This window comes from Nematolebias whitei, chromosome 15 (assembly GCF_014905685.2).
Source record: "Nematolebias whitei isolate Nwh7 chromosome 15, NemWhi1, whole genome shotgun sequence".
NCBI lineage: Eukaryota > Metazoa > Chordata > Actinopteri > Cyprinodontiformes > Rivulidae > Nematolebias > Nematolebias whitei.
In genome coordinates this window covers 32,130,635-32,152,078 of record NC_056512.1, presented here as the reverse complement: position 1 = coordinate 32,152,078, position 21,444 = coordinate 32,130,635, and the positions used below count along the sequence as shown (strand labels likewise).

Genomic DNA, 21,444 nt, shown 5'->3' with positions numbered 1-21,444 from the left:
GAAGGGAGGGAGAGAGGGGGAGAGGGATGAAGAGAGAGAGAGAGGGATGGAGAGGGAGAGAGGGATGAAGAGAGAGAGAGGGATGGAGAGGGAGGGAGACAGAGGGAGAGAGAAAGAGAGATAGAAAGAGACAGAAAGAGAGAGCAAGAGAGATAGAAAGATATATTTATATATATAGATATGTGTAAAATGTTTATTTTACATGCACACTATTTAATAATTTGTCAATTTAATTGTCAAATGGTGAACCTTGCAGTTTTTCCATCATAAATGCAGGAATCCTGAGATATCGTCCAAGAAATTCAGTTTCTTGTAGTTTTTTGTTTGTTTATTTGTTTGTTGTATTTGTTGAAGTAATCTATTCCTGAAGGTTAAAATTTTCTGGAGCTGGAGGTGAAGTTTGAAGATGTGACCCTGTTGTTTTGTGTCTCCAGGCTGATGCCACTCATGACAGGGTGGTGAAGAGGGAGGAGGGGGAGAAGCTGGCAAAGGTAAATAAATGAAAGATGAGGAAAACCTAAATAACCATTAGTTTTAGCAAAATATGCACATGTCTGCAGGACAGTTTAGATTTTTACACATACATTCTCTTTCTTTTAATACAAGCCGGCACATCTGTAAACAAAAATCTGTTAGAAACACAGTTTGATTCACTCTAGATAACATTTTTTATATTTATTTATCACTTACAAAAGGTTTAAATTTTTATTTTTTATAGTCCTATATTTATATTTCTCATGGCTAGTTTTTTACTTGTTAATTGTGTAATTATGTATTTTAACTTATATTGTTTACGTTTTAATTTAAGTGTTTCAACAAATGATCCACATTTTCTAAACAGCCGTGTAATTATTTACAGGAATGGGTAAATGAAAGTATCGGTGCTCAAGCTAGACGGATACAATTTACTCATTTCTACCTTCTGTCAGAAGAAAGTCTGAATAATTAACTTTAGAGTTGGACTTCCAGAATTAACATATTTAATAAACTACTGAGAAAAATGGCTGCTTACACTTAAAGTGATATGTTAAAGTGTTATTCCTGTGCAGGCGGAGGAAGCATTAATGTTCTGACTCTGCAGGAATTTGGAGTTCCTTTCATGGAGACCAGCGCCAGGTCAGGTCTTAATGTGGAGCTGGCTTTCACAGCCGTGGCCAAGTGAGTCCAATCCTCTCTGAAAGGGTTTAATATGGGGTCAGTTTGATGCTTTGTCATTAGGAATCATTATTATTAACAGTGTTCTTAACCAATAATCACATTAATAAACAGTCTGTTCACAGTTAAAGCAAAATAATTCATTAGGAAGTTTTCATATTATTTTTAAACTATTACCGTTTACTGCAAATATACTTGAATATTTCCGATAAACAGCATTTTACTTAAATAGTCAATTCTGCGTTGCTCTTGAAAACTGATCCTAAAAAATTCCAAATCTTTGAACAAAGCATGTGAATTGCAGTCCCTAAAGTGCACTTATAATATGTCAGGTCCTCTGGATGTTCAAAAAAAAAAAACATGGATTATTGAGCATGCATCAGGATGCACTTAGTATGTTTTTATTTTATTATGTGGGCACAACATGAAAATTTTCTGCACAAAAAATGAAACGCAATTACCAACACAGAGCTGCTCAGCTTGAGCTGAACCTACAAATATGTTCGTACCAAATATAGAAGTTCAGAAATTCATCAGTGTTTACAACTTCTGATATTATTTCTTAAAGCAATACATTAATAAAAACATTCTCCAAAGGACGGTGCTGAACCTACTGCATCGCACACCAAAGCCAAAGATCTCGGGGGATCTGTTAGTGCTCAGAGTACGTGTTGCAGCTGACTCTCAGCTACTACCTCCACAAATTATGGCTACATTTCTGTAAAACTGACTGAATAAGAGCAATTTGTGTCTGATAACTGTGGTGGCTATCTTCAGTAAAGTTGACTGAATGTTTTGAAATTGTATATGTACTTTCACTAATCACTTTGTAGGGGTTTCACAAACACACCCAGACATTACCAGCTTTTTATAGCGCCGGGGAATAATTAAGACCAATTTTAACATGATCTGAAGCGTTCTGGCAGAGCCCTGCTGCTGGTTTGCAGCATTATTAACTAGCTGCTCTTATCCAAGCCTGTGATCGCTTCAGAAAATGCTAATATATTGTTTGATAATTCAAAATGATCTTCAGGGCTTATGAGCATGAGGCAGAACCAGACATGCAACTGTTTTTCTTCATGTGACAGGAGGTCGAGCTCATTTTTCAGTATTTTTTGACCAACACACTCATGAAACAGTAACAGGCTCCATCTAGTGGCACAATCAGGAACTACATTAAACCTAATGAAAAGTTCTGAAAAGCTTCAAAATTCTTAGCTCTTTAAAATATGACACTAAGTCCATTTTAAGCAAGAAAACCCTCAAACTTGAGTTTAAAGTGTATAATTATTTTTTAATTATCTTTTTTTTTTTCCACAGAGAGCTGAAGCACCGATCCACGAAGGATACCGGTGAGAAGTTTAAGCTCCAGGAATATGTAAACAAGGAGGTGAAGGGGGTGGGCTGCTGCAGGTCCTAAATGGCTTCACGTGTTTGTCCATGTGTTGTTCGCTCATCTTTATACTGCTTGGGATCTTTTCTGGACTTTCAAAAAATGAGAAGTCGGCTTTGTGGAGATATAAACCTTTTTTTTCTGTTTCTCCAATCTCTGTATACACCTCCTCTGTTCTCCTCCTCATGCTTCTCTTTTTCTGCGGCTGTGAATGCAGCTCAAGGTTATGGTTTGAAAAAGAAAAGCAGCCCCCTTCAGTTCGCTCCCTGCTATTAGACATCTATAACTGTAGCTGCACAAGAGTCTGTTTAACCCTGAAACAAAATGCATCGCCTTGTGTGTTGAACATTCAAAGAATTTAATCCCAACATGATTCAACTCACTGGAGACAAAATGCATGTTGTGTAAAGTGGTTTATTTCTCACATGCACTTAGAATATCATTGGCAGCTTTATTTAAAACATTGTGGATGACTCTATGTATTCTAGATGTTTCATGTCGTTGGTTTTTCTGCCCATGTTTCTATCTTTGTAGAAGAAATTCAAACTGGCACCAGCATAAATTCAAAAATATTTCCATGATTAAAGTTATTTGGGTATCTGTATTACTGCGTCTTCTAAAATCTCCAAGTGGACATTGCAATTTTGAGTTTAAAGGTTTAGAAATTAATGTTTTTTTTATTTATTTAAACACTGTAAATGTACATAAGTGTGTTATGCATTGCTGTAATCTTATTCATCCTAAACTGCACTTTTTTTCCAATTTCTTGAAATAATTTAAACTCGAATGGCCTGAGTAGAGTTTTGACACATATGCTGTAAATACTTTTTTTCCCTGCCTCAGTAAAGGAGACGATCACGTTCAGTGGGGACCAGTGATTGTGATTAAGGTTGAGGGAGACTTCTGGTTACCTTATGTGTTGTTTACGTAACTTAAATGTCTCCAGTTTACTATTATATTCATATTTCTTGTTAATTGCTGTTTTGTAATTTGTTCCTTTCCATCAAATTATACATAAATATAAATGGGGTGTAAACGTTTACATATGCTGTATTTCATAAAAAAAAAAGTAAATGGACCAAGGTTTCTTATCTGTAAACGATATATAATGTATCCTTCGTAAACAAAGTGTGGCATCTGCAGAATTAATCTACAACATTCTGATTAAACCATTTCTACACAGAAAGTTGTTTTTTAAAACTAATTTCAGAGATTTTATCGTATTTTCCGCATTAAACGTCGCTCCGGAGTATAGGTCGAATCTGTCAAAAAATGATTTGTGAAGAGGAAAAAACAAAAATAAGTTGCTTCGGAGTACAAGTCGTGTTTATTATGCGTCACCGATGACCCCCGGGAAACGTGGGTTGGTGTTGCCAAAAATCAATTGGTGACTGTGGGAGCGTGCACGGGAGGACTCGCTGTTGCAGTTTAACAAGATTACGACTTTAAAACAATTATTTGTTTGCTTGACATTATAACAAAGGCGTGTCTCAGTTTAACCTTTTCTTAATAAATGCATTTTAATGGTCAAAAAAGCTTCATTTCACCTGTGTGGTGTGGTCGGTGTAGCGGTAGAGGAACAACATATAGTTGTTAAAAGCCTAGAGCAGGGATATTCAACAAAACTGCTCAGGGGGCCACAGTTTCTGGAAACTAGCAGCTCAGGGGGCGGACACCCAGTGATTAAAGTCAGTATGTAAATAAACCAAGTTTTACAATGATCTCTTACCTTTTAAATTTGTTTATTTTATTGCATTGAATCATAAATGCAATGAACAAAACCCAAACCCAGAACACGCACAGATTTTTTTTATTTTTATGAAGTGGGCCAAATTAAAGTCACCTCCGGGCCGGAAATGGCCCGTGGGCCACCAGTTGAATAACCCTAACCTAGAGGCACACTTGCGGCTGCAATTGGTAATGTTTACTCTGGTTCGTGTATGAACATTCAACGAGTCAGTCAAAATCTGTCATGAACAGAGAAAAAAATGTAAATAAGTCACTTTGGACTATACGTCGCAGGACTGGCCAAACTATGGGAAAAAAAACCATTGACTTATAGTCCGGAAAGTACAGTATATATTTAACTCCATTTCACTGTGCAGTACCCTTGTTACTACAGTTAATTATCCAATACAGATGTTTGTGGAACTTAGCAATTGCATTTTGTATTAATTTACACAAAGTGTCTCAGAGTCTGTAAGTACAAATTCATTTAATTTCTGCTTCACTTGCACAGCGAGGCAGTGCATGATGTGCGTGCAGGTTTGAATAAAAGCCTTGCTGCCCCCCTGTCATGCCCATATAACACCCCCATGCCTTTTCCTTCAGTGTTTGCACAAAGAATTTAATGTTTAGCCTTCAGTAAGCACAGGTTCGATGAGTCAAAGGAGCTGCAGGAAGTCTTTATGACGACTTCAGGCTGTTCAAAACCTTTGGGTTTCTCTCCCTGCAGGATGAAGAAGCCATGAAACACAATTTAATATTAATTTATTTTAACAATTTTGAAATAAGAAAAAGATTAAATAAAAGATGCAAAACATTACTAACTTACATGGTTAATGTTTAATAGAAGGAAAAATAGCTAATTAAACAGTTAAAAAATAATTGCAAAATAAATTAGACTATGTAAAATATGCAAATACACATGAGTTGGCTTTTATCTAAACCTTCTACCACCAGCACCGTATTTTAACTTTGTTCAACGGCTCCGAGATGCAAACTGAATTTAGTCAGAGAAGTATTGATGCTTGTTTAAATGATAAATGAGAACAAAAACACAGATTTTGTTAGAGCAGCAACAGCTCTGGTCTTCTTTCAAGTTCTCTCAGGTTGAAGTCACATCACCAAAACTGAATGAATGTCCCAGTTTGGGTGTGATCGACTTTTCCCAGTTTGGGTGTGATCGGCTCTTCTCCTTGGAGGAAATGACTCCGGCACTTTTCTGTTGTGGCTCCTTAAGAAGTTCTTGCACTGGAAGTTGTTCAAGCGCAGTCACGGTTTGTGCTTAAAATATGCCTCCACTGTAGACAAGAAAAAAATAAATGTCGAATTCAATCTGTGACAAACTTAAAAAAAAGAATAAAGGTTTTCTTCTTTGTTACCTGCATATTCCTGTGGTAGCATTGGTCTGTTGATAACAATCTGAAACGCTGCAATCCAATCTTTCTGATCCTGTTCATTCTCGCAAGCAAAGAGGAACTTTCTGTCCGGAGTCACGATTGTAACCCCGAACTGCCAGTGGTATCCCTGAATGTTGGGAGGAAGACCAGGAACGACGGTGTAGCTGTTTTCCTTGCTGCCGATGAACACCTCCCCTCGAGCGTAGGCGTCCTACAAGGAGAAAATTTAAAGCAGAGTCTGCGTTGAGTGATGAACTGTAGTTTCTATATTTTATTATAAGTAATTTCTGTAAAGAGAGAGACTCTTAACGCTATTTCTCCAAACTGATGTTGTTCAAAAGTTTTCTACAACAGGTAAGATATTCTATTAGTAGCCTTTCCCAAAGCCTCATTTAAAAAGATTGTGATGGACATGAGACCTGTCCAGGGGGTCCCCCACCTCTCGTACAATGACTACTGGATATGGGCACCAGTGACCCCATGACCCGAAAAGGAAGAAGTGGGTAAAATGGCTGGATGGATGGATGGATGGATGGGTGGGTGGGTGGATGAAGTTCCCTAAACTAAAATTGCCCTGTTGGTCACCAGCACCATCTACTGGTATATAAAGTTAAATTACAGTATTATTTCCCCAGTTATGCAAACAAAATACCAGTGGATCTTTGAAGTACATCAATCTTCTGTCATCCATTGTGAACCACCTCTTCTTGAAGCCCTCTGTGTGCTGGGGGACAGAACCAGAAAAAGTTCAACACAAAGTTCTGAAGGCATCTCCGCTTTAGGCTTTTATTGTAACTGTCTTGTCAATAAACACAAATGAGCAGAAGCAAATCACCTTTGGGCCCGTCTTCTCCATGTACCCTTCCTTTATGTAGTTCCTGGTTAGGTTTGGCAACAACTAAACAAATTAGAAAAGACACATTCAGATGATTATGAATTACTGGGAGTATTGTCTAAAATGTTCAATCTGGGTCATAAGATAACCTCAATATAAGTTGTAATGTCTGTTACTTATGGTGAGAAAGAAACTCCAGATAAATGTTCATATTTTTGATGCAAAGCAATTCAGATTAGTCAAATTTTGGGCTCTAAATACTGGTGAAGTTTAGTCTATATTTGTTGACCTTTGCAGAAACTGTATCCATCGTAGTTTAGGGCACACTCAAACTGACAGAAAATAGGACTTTTATCTAATTTAGCAGAAGACACACAGCAACATCCTGTGTAAGAGGAAGCAGGATAACTTCTTGCTGCAGCTGTATGTCATCACCCACCAAACCACAAGTCTGAGCTTGACTAAAGAAGATATGGACTGTTTGAAATGAGTGTTTTAAGAAAAATGGTGGAAACTTTTAAATAGGATTGTAAATAATGGAATTGTAGATCTGACACGTTCTTACTGACCAGGTTTAAAAATGGAGGAGCGAGCATGAGCAGCTGTTGTCAGCAGCAAAAGTTACTCTTTTACATAAAATATTTTAAAGTTCTGTCTATGGTTGTGTTCTGTCCCAAAAACAATTATGACTACATTTTTCTGAGCAGTCAGGTTTAGCTTCGTGGAGAGGAGCTATCGTTAAATTCATTTGACAAGTCGAGGTTTCAACACGTTGAACATGTATATTACAAGATATATGCACGTTTGATTTACAGGTGGCAGAAAATCTTGGGTTTGCTTTTTTTCAGCATAATAGATGTTTTATGATTTTTAATGTATTTATTTCCAATTATTTATATACAGTATACAATACATTAAAAGGTGACCCTCACATAATCCTAACATGACTTTTTTAAAACGATAAATCCTCAAAGAGGATTATAACATGAGTGATGGGGGAAGATTATGTAAAGGTCATGGATGTTTTCACTAATGTCAAATTAATATAGAGCCATGTATGTGAAGATGAGAGAGCCTTTCTGTTTTCTCAGAGAGGAGCCTGATAACTGATAACTAACATCTTGAAGAGCTGTGAGCTGTGAAGCAGAGGTTGTCTTGACCTCTCTGATTTAAGTTTTTGCTAACTTTTTCTCTGTGAGCAGACCTTGGAGACGGAATGACATGTAAACATCTTGTATTTCAACACTGCTCTTCTTGCAAGAGTAAATCTGGGTTGACTTTCTAGTTTTCCTTGTGTGGCTCATATTTAATGAGTTGATGGGATGATTAAACTATCCAACAATGAGGGTCGTCCTCTGTTATTTTGCAACAGACCATCTCAGGTGAAGCTTAGACCATGTAATTTAATGTGAAGTAGAGTTGCAGGAGTTAAAAATGCCTCAACATTTAGTCAAACTATGATTCATCTTAACTGTGGTTGAAACTGAAATCTGCATGTTTGATTGTTATAGTAATCATGCATTTTATGCCAGAGGTCAGTGGAACATTACTGCAATAATTTATAAAAAATGAGCATTAAAATGTTTTTTTTCTCATCTCTGATTGAACCTCAGATAAATAATGTTTGCAACAAGTTTAATTTAAAGCAGTAGTGGTTTTTGCAGGAATATTAACTGACTTTTGTTTTGAACACAGTTTACATTTGTGCTTCAGGGACATTAGAGTCAGTTAACTGACCGTTAGTTCTCAGATATTGCTGTGTGTCATTATTTGTGCATCGTTCTACACTCACCTCGGAGTCGAGGGCGCCAGGAAAAGCCACCTGCAGGTAGTGAAGCCTGGCTGCTCTGATGCCGTTAAACCAGTCCACCATTTCCTTCAGCCAAGGGCAACAAGAAAACAAAAATGATTCCTACAGTGATAATTGTAGTGATATTTGCCTCCAACAACACACACAGTACTCATGCAAGAAAATAATTATTTTAAAGGAAATTATGACAAATGCATCAGAAAATGTCTATGTACTTTTAAAAAAATTGTTAATTTTTACAATTTTTTAATTTTTATTAAAAGGCAAATCTTACTGATGTAGTAGTCACGTCGGTACGTGCCACTAGTTGTAGTATGACAATATATCCCCGTATATATGCATACTTTTTCACGAGTTCCTCATCTTTCTGAATTCTTTTCCATTCTCTTCATGAATTCTCCTTCTAACATGAACTGGGAAGTTGCCACATTTTAAATGGGTCGACTTCCGGTTCATTTGAGAGCTTTTGATTGGTCGATGGACCAGAAAGAGGTGTGGTTTTTTGACGTAAGGTGTTATCTAAGCCAAGGTCAGAGAATGAGATTGTTCAACAACTGACAGAGAGATTATTGCAGAAAAGCAGACTTCGTGGAGTCAACTCTTCTGTATCTTCTGTGGTGATTAAACATGACATTTTCTTCTCAGTAAACATTTTAGTTGACCGAAAATTCAACTTTCACATACTTACGTTGCTTGGCTCATTTCAGACAGAAAATCAAGAAATGCATATTAACCTGATTTCTTCTTTGAATGAGGAATAAAAATCATTACTTACTGTTTATGTAAAATAAAAATGAGTAGTTCTTTTCAACCTGTAACATTGAGTGGAACTAACACAATTTGATTATTAAACATTTGTAAAACAGTAATGATTATAGAGAATTGTCTTTTCTGCTTGATTAATTCAAGAAAGAAAGTCACCAGATGGCTCAGACTGTATTCAGATCAATGAAAATAACAGTCTCTGTCCATCTGATAGATTTGAGGTCATCAGGGTCAGATCAGGGTCAGATCAGGTTCACTACACTGACATCAACTATTGAATGAAAATTGCAAATATCTACCACTGGAGGGAGACACATGTCCTTTCACATGATTTCAGTTCCAACACCAACTCACCTTCCCATCCTCATGGTACACAAAGATATTCCTGGTGCTGTTGTCCTTCAGGTAGGTGATCTGCAGACCGTGAGGGGTGCCGATTTTAGCCGGCTGGAAAGTAGCGTTCACACTGTTGATCTTCATTATCGCTTTGGGCTCTCGGGCCTGCAGGAAGTAACGTTTTAAAAACATAATTAAGTTCCAAGTCTTTCAAAATGGCTGTTAAGGTTTCAAAAGTGTCATGAAATGTGCTTCAGCCTTAAAAACTAATAGTAATATAAATAAAAGCTCACATCATGCTTGTTGAAGTATTTCAGAACACCCTCGCTTTCGGACAGAATAAATTTTCTGTTGAGGTATTGTCCATTGTCTCGTCCTCGTTTCCATAGAAACCCCTCTCGGTAGCCTGCAGATTCACAAGAGTCCCGCTTCATTACAAAGTGCCAAAACAACGCCGAGCAAAAACCAAACTGTTAAATGCAATAAAGTTCAAACTAAACACAAAATAAACATATGAATGTATTGAAAACAAGCAATTAAGGATAAATAAATGTGATTCAGTTTTAGAACAAACTTGATTCTTGATTTTCAATTTTAGATCTTTTTTTTTTTTTCATTACTTTCTGGGCTGCTTGAAAACCATAATATTTAATGTAAAAATTACAGAAAAATTACCTTGTTTATTCAGCTGCATTATTTTATGGTTTTGAGTGAATATCTGCCAGTAAAGTTAGCTTCATCCACTTTTTTTTATGATGACCTGATTTTTTCACTCAATGTTTGCACGTGTGAACACATCAGGCTTTTAATAATAACTAAAAGAACCTCATCTGCCACAGTTAACATGCTGTTGGATCCAGGACAGTGGCCCCATACTGACTGAGAGATTGTTTTGATCGAACAGACTGGCAGGTTTTCAGAGAAACTGCTGAAAATGGAGGTTCGCTTGATCTGGACCAATACGCATCTTCAGTTCTGGTTTACATTAGCACATGTACTGACACCGTCTCCACCATCAGATATGTTAAAAGTTACCCAAACAGAAAACATTGGCTGAATGCAGAGGTGTGCACCCTGCTGGCAGCCAGGAACACTGCCTTCAAGTCTGGAAACTCACAGGAGCTGAGAAGGACAAGGAAAGAGCTGGTTGATGGTATTAAAAGGGCCAAGGCCACATGTGCACAGAGGATCAATGGTCAGTTCACCTCACAAGACCCTCGGAGCATGTGGAGGGGCATTAAGTGCATAACAGATAATAAAGGAAGGAGAGAACAATGCCCCAAAGACCCATCTCTCCCTGATGCCCTCAACAAGTTCTGTTCACGCTTTGAAGAACCGAACAGACCACACAGCACTAGACTCACCTCACCACCGGATGAAGAGCATCTCAGCGTGACCTCAGCAGCAGTAAGGAGTACTTTCAGGAGGATTAATCCACACAAGGAAATCGGCCCAGACAACATCCCCGGAAAAGTGTTGAAAGAATGTGCCGGTCAACTCAGTGAGGTGCTGGCAGACATATTTAACACCTCACTTACCCTGGAGACAGTTCCCACCTGCCTGAAGACCACAACCATCATCCCAGTTCCAAAGAGCTCTACAGTGACTGGTCTGAATGACTATTGGCCAGACCACAGTTAGTGAGGATCCACAACTTCTCCTCCTCCACCATAACCCTCAGCCCTGGCTCTCCTCAGGGATGTGTGTTGAGCCCTCTCCTGTTTACTCTGCTCACGTATGATTGTGCAGCTACCTATCCAGGCTGTCACATTGTAAAGTTTGCAGATGATACAGCGGTGGTGGGATGCATCACAAACAATGATGAGTCCAGCTACAGGTAGGAGGTGGAACATCTGGAGAGCAGGTACGAAGAGAATAACCTTCACATCAACGTGAAGAAGACAAAGGAGATGATTGTGGACTTCAGAAGGAACAAACACACCTACATCCCCCTGAACATAAGAGGATCTGCGTTGGAAGTGGTCTCCAGCTACAAGTACTTGGGTGTACACATGAATGACAATCTCAACTGGAGCAACAACACCAACAGCCTGATCAAGAAAGCTCATCAGAGACTCTACTTCCTCAGGCGGCTGAGACGAGCTGGTCTGGGAAGCTCAGTCCTCACCTCCTTCTACAGGTGTGCAGTGGAGAGCATCCTGTGCTCCAGCATCAATATGTGGCATGGAGGCTGCACAGCTGCAGAAAGAAAAACTTTGCAGAGAGTGGTGAAGACTGCACAGAAGACTGTTTGAGTCAGCCTCTCCACCATCACAGACATCTACACCTCCAGATGCAGGAAGAAGGCCACCTGCATCATGAAGGACCCCACTCACACAGCACACATACTTTTTGCCCCGCTACCCTCAGGCAGGAGGTTGAGGAGCATTAAGTGTAGAACCACTAGACTGAGGAACAGCTTCTACCCTGAAGCTGTGAGACTCATGAATCTCTAACAAGAATAATCACTGTGAAAAACCATATCATGTTGCTGCTGATCTGTTTCATGTTGCTGTGTTCATTCGTGCTCGTCTGCTCACACAGACTCATGCTCATGTTCGTGTTGCTGTTCGACGTGATGTTTTTATGCTATTAGTGCTTAGAGTATTTTTAGTTTATGTTTTTCTTAGTTCATATCTTAGTTGTTATTATTGTTTTTCTTTTGCATTTTATTGTTGGATGTAACTGGGACTCTGTGTACATAATTTTGTTCCATCACATGTACCACATGTGGTACGAACGACAATAAAGAATCTCTGACTCTGAAACAGAAATGTTTTCCCTGTGAATTATTGCCGCCTCATGTTCTGCTCCCTGCATCCTGCAAACACCCTCCTGCAGCAGTTTCTGACATTTTCAGCAAAAGTTGCATGACTTTTAACTAAAATCTCTTAAAAACACATGAAAAACTGGTGACCGTGTGTGTGTGTGTGTGTTCTGAGCATACACACACGTGTAGTCAGTCTTCTAAAAACCTCATTAATGATGGAAGGAAGCAGCTGAAACATGAATAATTCAGCCTAATTCAGCTTCTTGTTCAAGCTTAAACATCACTAATGGACACACACACACATTTGGGTGCCTTCCTGACGCCTGCCACTACATCCATTTTTAAAAGTAACACTGCCATACCATGCTGTATTTACACACCCAGTCAACCCAAAATCAATCAATCAACCTTTATTTATACAGGTAAATCCCATTGAGCCTCAAGGACTCATTTACAAGAGAGACCTGATTTCAACAAAGAAAGATGACAACAATGGACACCAGCAACAACAATAAACAGTTATAAAAAAGCATACTACAGTTTTGTTTTTTGTTTTTTTAACAAATAGGATGGCTAAAAGGAAAAGGTAACAAAACAAAAAACAGCTAGATTCCAAGACAAATGTAGAAAACTAACAACAGGAACATGTCAGCATTGGACCCTGCCAGGTGTCCAACAGATTCTTAAAGACACTTAGAGAGGTCAAGGTCGAGAGCTTCAAATCTTTTTGTAAGATGTTCCAGGAAACAGGAGCGGAATAGGAGAAGGCCCTTGTGCCTAGTTCAGTCCTCATTGAGGGAACACTGCAGGTAATAATGTCCTGAGAGCGCACTCCGTAGCTGCACTCACGCAGAGACATGTAGGAGGAGATGTATGAAGGCAACAGACCAAGAAGTGATTTAAAGATGAAAATGTACCAGTGAGAGAGTCTGCGTGAAGTTAATGATGTCCAGTTAACCAGTGAATACTGGGTGCAGTGGTGGGTACGATAATCACAGCCAGTTATGAATCTTAGTGCACCATGATAGACAGCATCCAACATCTGCAGGGTTCTTGTAGGAGCGTTCATGTAAATAATATCACCATAATCAATTGAGGGCCAAATTTGCCGGAGGGCCAAAACCAATGTGCACATTCATACAGACAAGAATTGCATAAGTGTTACTCATTTACCAAACAGTTTCATGCCAGATGGTAGAAATTGATGGTTATGTGATATAAGTACTGAAGCACCTGAATACAGTTCTATCAAAGTTTTTTTTTTATCCACTCCCTTGTCTTTCAAATTAAACATGCAAAATATACACATTATACACCAAAGCACGATGTTCAATATGGAATTGTGTGCTTTTATTTTTGCCATCAGATGTCTGCACAATGTAAGACAAAACTAGCACACATAAAACAAAATTAAACTGCAACAAAATGAATAGAGATCAATGGGACTTTAGCTGAACTTAGGGGAAATTTAGGAGAAAATCACAACTTCTAGAACAGTGGGAGACACACTGGGCTAAAGAAATTAAAAAAATCCCCATGTTTTGATGTAATATCTGAAGGTCATGAGAGTAACAAATGTTTGCTTGCAAAATATTGGAAAATTTCAGACAGTTCAAGGAAAGTGACATCAACTGCCAGCTGAACATTTTCTGTAAAAAAAAAAAAAAAAAAAAAAAAAAGTAAAAAAAATAAAGATAAATATCTAAACGATTGTTCAGATGTTTAAAGTCTAACCCTCTGCGACTTGTTTAAACTTTTTGTAAAGTACACCTAAGCTTTAAACCTCCAAAGCAGGCTGGCTTTCTCACAAGTTCAGGCTCGGTTCTCAGTCTGTTTCTGTCCGCCACTGAGTCACTTCAGGGAGTGACAGACACAGATGTGTTGTTACCATGGTGCCCATTGTGAGCCACTGACAGCTTTAACATTTCTTGGTTCTCTTTATACATTAAAACATCATCATGTTTTCTTAGTTTAGATTATTACACTTGTACTGAAACTTCAGTCAGTAGCTGCATTTGCACCCATCAAAACTGGAAGTGGTTTGTGGTTTCACAGTTTAAAAAAAATATATATATATACAGTGGTGCGACTTTTAACAGGGTGTGATAAATGAGTATAACAAATATGGCACCAGCTGCAGTTTCACAATTAGCTTTTACTACTCGAGAATTTTCTCAAAGTAAACTACATCAGAAACTCATAAACTCAACTACTTCCCTCTGGTAGTGAAAAATTAGACCAGAAAACAATTTCTTAGTTGCTCCAAAACATGGAAGTAATCAAATATTGTAAAAAGAAGGGAGAAAACAAGTGCATAAGTGATAAATGCATGTGGAAGGGAATGAGCATGTGAGTCTTTAATTTCCTATTTTATTGCACAATTACAATCATCATGATCTGCAGCACAAACCACAGTAAAGCTATGGATGAACAATGACATCATCAATGATTCATGAATAAAAGTACATCTGGAAAGACTGGGTCTCTCTGCCCACGGGTGACATCACACAAGAAGAAGGTCAAGATGTTAGTTTGTAAACACAGAGAGGAACAAGTTCATATTTGGACCCACAGAGGCTGTTTTTCCTCAGACTGCTGTTGTACGATTTAAAGATAATGAATGAACAATGTTCATCACTTGTAAACAAAGAGGGCATTCTTGCTAAATGACAGAGGCACAGCCACATGCTTCTATACCCCTGCACAGAAAAACACAAGAAGCCATTGACAGAGAGACGCAGTGTGCAGCAGTCATGAGACGATGCAAGCATATTGCCCTCTACCTGAAAATAAAAGTGGGCTTTGACATTGTTTTAGGCATAATGTAAAAATCTGATTGTTCATTTAGCAGCCTGCTGATGAGAAAGCAAACGCAAAATGTGCAGAAGCTCTGAGATGGTGGTGACTCGATAAGGATTTAGTACACCTCAGTTTAGAGTAAAAAAAACTCCTGTGGTAATTGTCAACTTCTAAATTCATTTCCTCACCATGCAGATTACTACACAGTTTGTGAAATTGGCACTTTTGTACAAAACTGACAGTGTGACATCCCTTTATGTTCAAGATAAAGATGCAGCCCTGCACATCATGTTCACAACAGAGCAAATTTTCTCACAGAAACAAAAAGAAAAAAATGGACCACAAAGTGTGGCATTCTTTACGGGAGGTTAAACTGTCTTTATTTTGCAAGCTTCCTGTTTCCTCCACAGAGTTTACCAAGACAAACAATCAATTAAAGCAGAGATGAAGTATTCTTAGAGACCATCTTTTTCTTTTTATCAGGAGAACTTACAGACGTTTCACAGCTTCCTGTTGTCCTCAGAGACTTTGCTAAACTCTGGTGAGCTGTTGCAGCAAAACAGTGAATTCCTCAACAAAGCAGGTGACTTTTTGTTGTGTATGACAGCAGTGCAAGCAGGATTACCTGCAGTATACACATCTATATGCACTATGTTACTATTCAAAATATGGTTAATCATGGACTATTATTGGCATACAAAGGCTTACAGAGGACAGTCAGAAGTTTGCGCATCCACTTGAACAGAACTTGTCCTAACTCATCGTGTTCAGCAGCTCATAGAGTCAGAGCAATATTACCGTATTTTCCACCATACACGTCGCACTGCCCTATAAGTCGCATCAGTCCAAATATGTCTAATAAAGTGGAAAAATCCATAAATATGTTGCTTCTCCATATAAGTCACATCTATTATGCATCACCGCTGACGTGTCGAAAATGTGGGCCGAACACGGAAATGTGTGCCGGTGTTGTACCAAAAATCAATAGGCTGCCAAATGGCGGCCGCAAGAGCATGCATGGGAGGACTTTAACAAGAATTTAACAAGATTAAGACTTAAAAGCAATTATTTTTTTGCTCGAAATTATAGTAAAGATGTGTCTCAGTCTAACTTTTGCTTAATAAATGCACTTTGACGGACAAATCTGCTGCATTTTCAAAAACCGATACGCAGAAACATGAACGCGCAGAGGGCGACCCGCTGTCCATTTATTCGAAATTTAACAAAATAACCACCTACAAACAATTATTTGTTAGCTCGACTTTATAGTAAAGGTGTGTCTTAGTTGAACTTTTACTTAATAAATGCACTTTGACGGTCAAATTAGCTGCATTTTGCCGGGGAGACGCAGCGAAATGAAACTGATTTGGTCGCTCCAGGCAGACGACGGTTACAAACTGAGGCAAGCCAATTGTGTCATTAATAGCCACTTTTACCTATTACGTGATATAATGGCATGCCTCAGTTTTTTCAGTCAGAATGAATGAAAACGGTCATATCTCAGCCAAAAATTGATTTATAAATATGGGGGGGAAATCCATAAATACGTGGCTTCAGCCTATAAGTCGCAGAGCATGTAAATTATTCAACAAAACAAGACTTATACAGCAAAAAATACAGTAATTCTAATCTTATCCACCTTGTTTTGAAAACCTTATCTGAAGAACAAAAAGGCACAGCAAGGACTCGTGCAGAAACATGCACATTCAACTCACAAAGCTGCCACTGCATGCAAAAGAAAAAACAGTTTCACAAACTCAATCAACATCATACTCTTCAATTTTAGATACTAATTCCTTGTTGTTCTGTTCTGTGTATCCCCAAAGTTGTGCATATTTTAATGTTCAGTCATGAAATATTAGTGTTTAAACATATTGGAAGGAAAACTACCTTAAGGTTAAATAAATCATGCAACATAACCAAATAAATTTGTGCCCTACACATCCACAATGTGACTTTAATCAAAATGGGACTGCTGAGTACGGTGTTTTTTCTGTTCCTTGAATTTGTTGTAGTGTTTCTTGTTGTTTCCTCATCTGTGGGTTTTTTTTTTTTGTTTATTTTTTTGTTTAAAACAGGTCTCTCTTGAAAATGAGTTCTCGTGATTCAATTAGGCTTTAACCTGTATAAATAAATGTTGAATTAATGATTTTTAATGATTTATTTTTATGTGTTTTGAGAGACAAAGGAGCCAGTCATGAGATGCTGCATCGTGCTTGGGCTAAGCTAGTTGGCTGATTTCAACTCACCCAAAGCTGAGACCGTATCATTGCTGAGTGACTGCATCAGATTCACATCGCTTGATCACCCTACCTAAAGCCTCAGGACTTCTGGTTTTGATCAGTGTATTTGAGATCTGCTAGCTCTTACTAGTTTAGTGTAGCTTCTGGCTTTATCACTTGCCCTATGTGTCAGATGTTTAGTTATTCCATTACTTCTTTTGACATACAAACCATCCACATGTCTGCTAGATCCCATTCCAACCAGACTATTTAAAGAGGTATTTCCCTTAATTAATATCCACATTTAGGATCTGCTTAATTTGTCTCTAATCAATGGTTACCTACCACAGCGTTTTAAGATTGCTGTAGTTAAACCTTTACTTAAGAAACATAACCTTGACTTAGGAATCCTAGCCAATTATAGACCTTTATCTAATCTAACTTTCATCTCAAACATTATAGAGAAAATAGTTGCTATTCAGATACGTGATCATCTTCAAAGAAATAATCTAAAGAGTTTCAGTCAGGGTTTAGAGCTCATCATAGCACAGAAACAGCCCTAGTGAAAGTTACTAATGATTTTCTCATGGCCTCCGACAAAGGACAGGTGTCCACACTGGTCCTGTTAGACCTCAGTGCTGCATTTGATACAACTGATCACAATATTCTATTACAGAGACTTGAATATGATATTGGAATTACAGGAACGGCTCTAAATTGGTTTAAATCATATCTATCTGATAGATTCCAGTTTGTAAATGTAAATAATGAATCTTCATCATACACCAAAGTTAGTCATGGATTTCCTCAAGGTTGAGTGCTTGGACCAATACTGTTTACCTTATGCTTCCATTAGGTAGTTATTAAACAGCATGGGATAAATGTTCATTGTTATGCTGTTGATACACAGTTATATTTGTCCATTAAACCCAATGAATCTAATTGGTTACTTAGACTACAAGCATGTCTAAAAGACATAAAAACCTGGATGACCCTGAATTTTCTGCTTTTGAACACAGACAAGATGGAGGTTTTGGTTATTAGACCTAAGCATCTTAGTAATAAATTTTTTAGTCTTTCACCATCCTTGGAATCTGGCCTCCAGCTCTAATGTTTAAAAACGTGTTATTTTTGATCAGGACATGTCTTTTATCCCCCACATTAAAATTGTTATTAGAACCTCCTTCTTCCACCTGCGTAATATCACTAAAATTAGAAACAGCTTATCTAAAAATGATGCAGAAAAACTGGTTCATTCATTCATTATGTCTAGACTGGACTATTGCAATGGTTTATTATCTGGGTGTCCAAATACGTCTTTAAAATGTCTTCAATTGATCCAAAATGCTGCTGCCAGAGTCTTAACTGGAGTTAGTGGGAGAGATCATATCTCTCCAGTTTTAGCTTCTCTCCATTGGCTCCCTGTCAAGTCCAAAATTGAATTCAAAATCTTACTTCTAACCTACAAAGCTCTCAACAACCTAGATCCATCTTATATTTGAGATCTTATTGTTCCATATTTTCCTAACAGAGCACTTCGCTCTCAGATTGCATGCTTACTTGCGAATCCTAGAGTTTCCAAAAGCAGAATGGGAGGAAGATCTTTCAGTTATCAGGCTCCCTTCTTGTGGAACCAACTTCCAGTTGCTGTCCGTAGAGTTGACACATTGTCCAGTTTTAACACTGGGCTGAAGACTTTCCTTTTTGATAAATCCTATAGTTAGGGTTGGCTTGTTATGTTACCATGGGCATAGACTACTGGAGGACAACTGACCTCATTTCTTAAAATGAATTGTTACAAATGAATAGTTTGATTTTAATAATAATAAGGTGTATGTATTGTCATCACTATATGTTCCCATGCAATGGTGAAATTGGCTCTCTGCATTTGACCCATCCACCACCAGGTGGAGCAGTGGGCAGCTATTGAGGGCGCCCGGGGAGTGACTGTGGATATGGTGTCCTGCTCAGGGACACCACAAGATGTGCAATGACTGGGGATCGAGCCTGGGACCTTCGGGTCCCGAGTCGACTGCCCTGCCCCTACACCATCTCGGCCTCCATTTGAAATTATTTCTATATTAACATTTATTTTTCGACCTGCCATTGTGTATCTGTTCCTCCTTCCTCTTCCTCTCAATCCCGGCTGGTTGAAGCAGATGTCCACTTGTCCTGAGCCTGGTTCTGCTAAAGGTTTCTTCCTCGTGAGGGAATTTTTCCTTTCCACTGTCTCCTTCATGCTTGCGCAAAATGAGAGTCTGCGACAAAGTTTGACTCAAAGCAGTGTGCTCCTCAAATAAACAATGTTAAAAACTTAGTTTTTATGTATACGACTGTTTCTGTTCAGTGGCGCTATATAAATAAACTGAATTTAATTTAATTTAACTGAGTACGTGGAGACAAGAAATACATATATTAAAAAAAAGATCAAGATCTGTCTCTAGTTTTGCACACTTCACAATCACTCAAAGGAGTTTTCCTTTTTCATAGCTCGGCTCTGGTAAGCTTTGTCTTTCTTTTTTACTTTAGAGAATGCGTAAAGCAGATAATAAGACCACAATGACTCAGTGTGTCAAACTGAGCTTATGGGCAAATGTCAACCACAAGATAAGGTTTTAATACTGTAGCTGAACATAAATATTAAAGTATGTTAGATCAGTAAATTAACACAAAATTAGTTAATATAGAACACTAAACAGAAATATAGTTCTCTTGACCAGGTCCCATCATCTATGGAAGAATACAGACAACGTCTGCTGGACTCAGTCAATTTGGCATACTAGTAATAGTGTGAGTGATAAACCCTCTTTATTTCTTCTTGTATGTTTTAATGTGTTTAGTGTTAAGCTGCTTCAGCTGAGCCTGCTCCTGACAACTGATAGATGATGCTTCACGGCTGAGTATTCAACACTAAATGGGTCCCGCTGTCTCAGAAACAATCCTTTCTGTTCAGGAGCATGCAACAAATTTCTCTCACCTGATGAGTAAGCCTCCTGCCTCTCCGCACACATAAACTCCTTCCTCTCGTATTTTGCTCGGATCCACTGGTCCCGCAGGAGCCTGGAGAACAGAGTGGGAGACGCTCAGCTCTGCCTGGGTTTACTGTTTGCTTCGTGCTTCAGCTGGTACTTTGTAAACATCTAATTAACTTGCAGAGACATTCTCATTAAATCAAACAGCTATGGTTTTAATTGTTGCTCAAGTCTCCATTGTCATCCATCCGTGGGATACTTATGATACTCAAGTTCTTTTATTTCCCATATCTGCCTTGATTACAGTAATTAGTCTTGCATTCTTGTTTTCCCTGGATATTCTATCTTCCTATCACAGTCAAAAATAATTAGATGATCTGATTTAATTATTCTAAGTTGACTGCGAGTGTGGTTGTGAATTATCAGTTGTCTGGTTTATTTCTGTTTGGCCTGTAAAGGACTGGTGATCCAAACAGGGTTCACCCTGCTTAGACCCCCTATTGCATCTGGGTTCAGTCGTAACATGTGAGTGTGTTGGAAGTGTGTACTCATTTATCCTACATGTAAAGGATAGTTCATATGTTGAACAAAAAGCACCTGAATCAAAGCACAATGAGAGCAGAGAGAGCAGTACTTACAGGCAATCTTTGTATGTTGGTTGATAGAAGAAGGCAGGTATAGACTGTTCATATTTGGCTTTGGCAGCGTTGTTACCCACAGAGGCTATAAACTGGGAAAATAGGGAGCAAAACAAGCATATTTCTGATTTATATTAACCGTAAAACGTTATATCCTTTAATCAAGTTGTTTGCTGATGGTCTCTTTGGTCCAATTCTAATGTTCTCAAGTCAATAGGCCCTTTCAATGGTGAATACAACTCACTGATAAGTACACAGATACACACCTCCATACACAAAAGCCTGTCATTCATTTTGCTCTTGTAAGAATTACTGAAATCCTCATTCTTGCTCATTTTTTCTGCTTCCAGCACCTTCTGACAGCTGCCATTTAGACAATGCAAAGTTATTCACTGCAACTGTTAGTGGTCATAATGTTTTGATAGTTAAATACATGGTGCATGTTGAGGGTTCCAGTAATATAACTTGACTACATATTTTTGAAAATACTGACCTTTGAGTTATGTTAATTTTTTTCCCAAACATAACTGACTGGTACTAAAATAGCAATTACTATGCAGAATATTGGGACAGCTTCAGCAAAACATGAAAACTTTAACCCAAAAATGAAAGTATATATATATATAA

At 38.2% G+C, this 21,444-nt stretch overlaps 2 protein-coding genes across 3 annotated transcripts in view; one reads left to right on the top strand and one right to left on the bottom strand.

The window, feature by feature from the left end:
• The window catches only part of LOC119421674 (ras-related protein Rab-26-like), a 156,412-nt gene extending 153,398 nt beyond the window's left edge, over nt 1–3,014 (top strand). The window contains exons 7-9 of the mRNA XM_037689022.1: nt 435–491; nt 1,082–1,158; nt 2,476–3,014. Of these exons, the coding sequence (XP_037544950.1) occupies nt 435–491; nt 1,082–1,158; nt 2,476–2,575 (234 nt within the window). The 3' untranslated portion in view covers nt 2,576–3,014. The remainder of the gene's footprint in view (nt 1–434; nt 492–1,081; nt 1,159–2,475) is intronic.
• Nucleotides 3,015–5,470: 2,456 nt separating this feature from the next.
• The window catches only part of LOC119421661 (arf-GAP with dual PH domain-containing protein 1-like), a 20,873-nt gene continuing 4,899 nt past the window's right edge, over nt 5,471–21,444 (bottom strand). The window contains exons 3-11 of one of the 2 annotated variants that reach the window (XM_037689008.1): nt 20,818–20,909; nt 20,185–20,267; nt 9,710–9,822; nt 9,435–9,581; nt 8,298–8,381; nt 6,506–6,568; nt 6,323–6,394; nt 5,653–5,881; nt 5,471–5,571 (exon numbers count right to left, since the gene is read on the bottom strand). In XM_037689008.1, coding sequence (XP_037544936.1) covers nt 5,543–5,571; nt 5,653–5,881; nt 6,323–6,394; nt 6,506–6,568; nt 8,298–8,381; nt 9,435–9,581; nt 9,710–9,822; nt 20,185–20,267; nt 20,818–20,909 — 912 coding nt within the window. In that variant the 3' untranslated portion in view covers nt 5,471–5,542. The remainder of the gene's footprint in view (nt 5,572–5,652; nt 5,882–6,322; nt 6,395–6,505; nt 6,569–8,297; nt 8,382–9,434; nt 9,582–9,709; nt 9,823–20,184; nt 20,268–20,817; nt 20,910–21,444) is intronic. The other variant, XM_037689009.1, reaches the window with a different exon arrangement.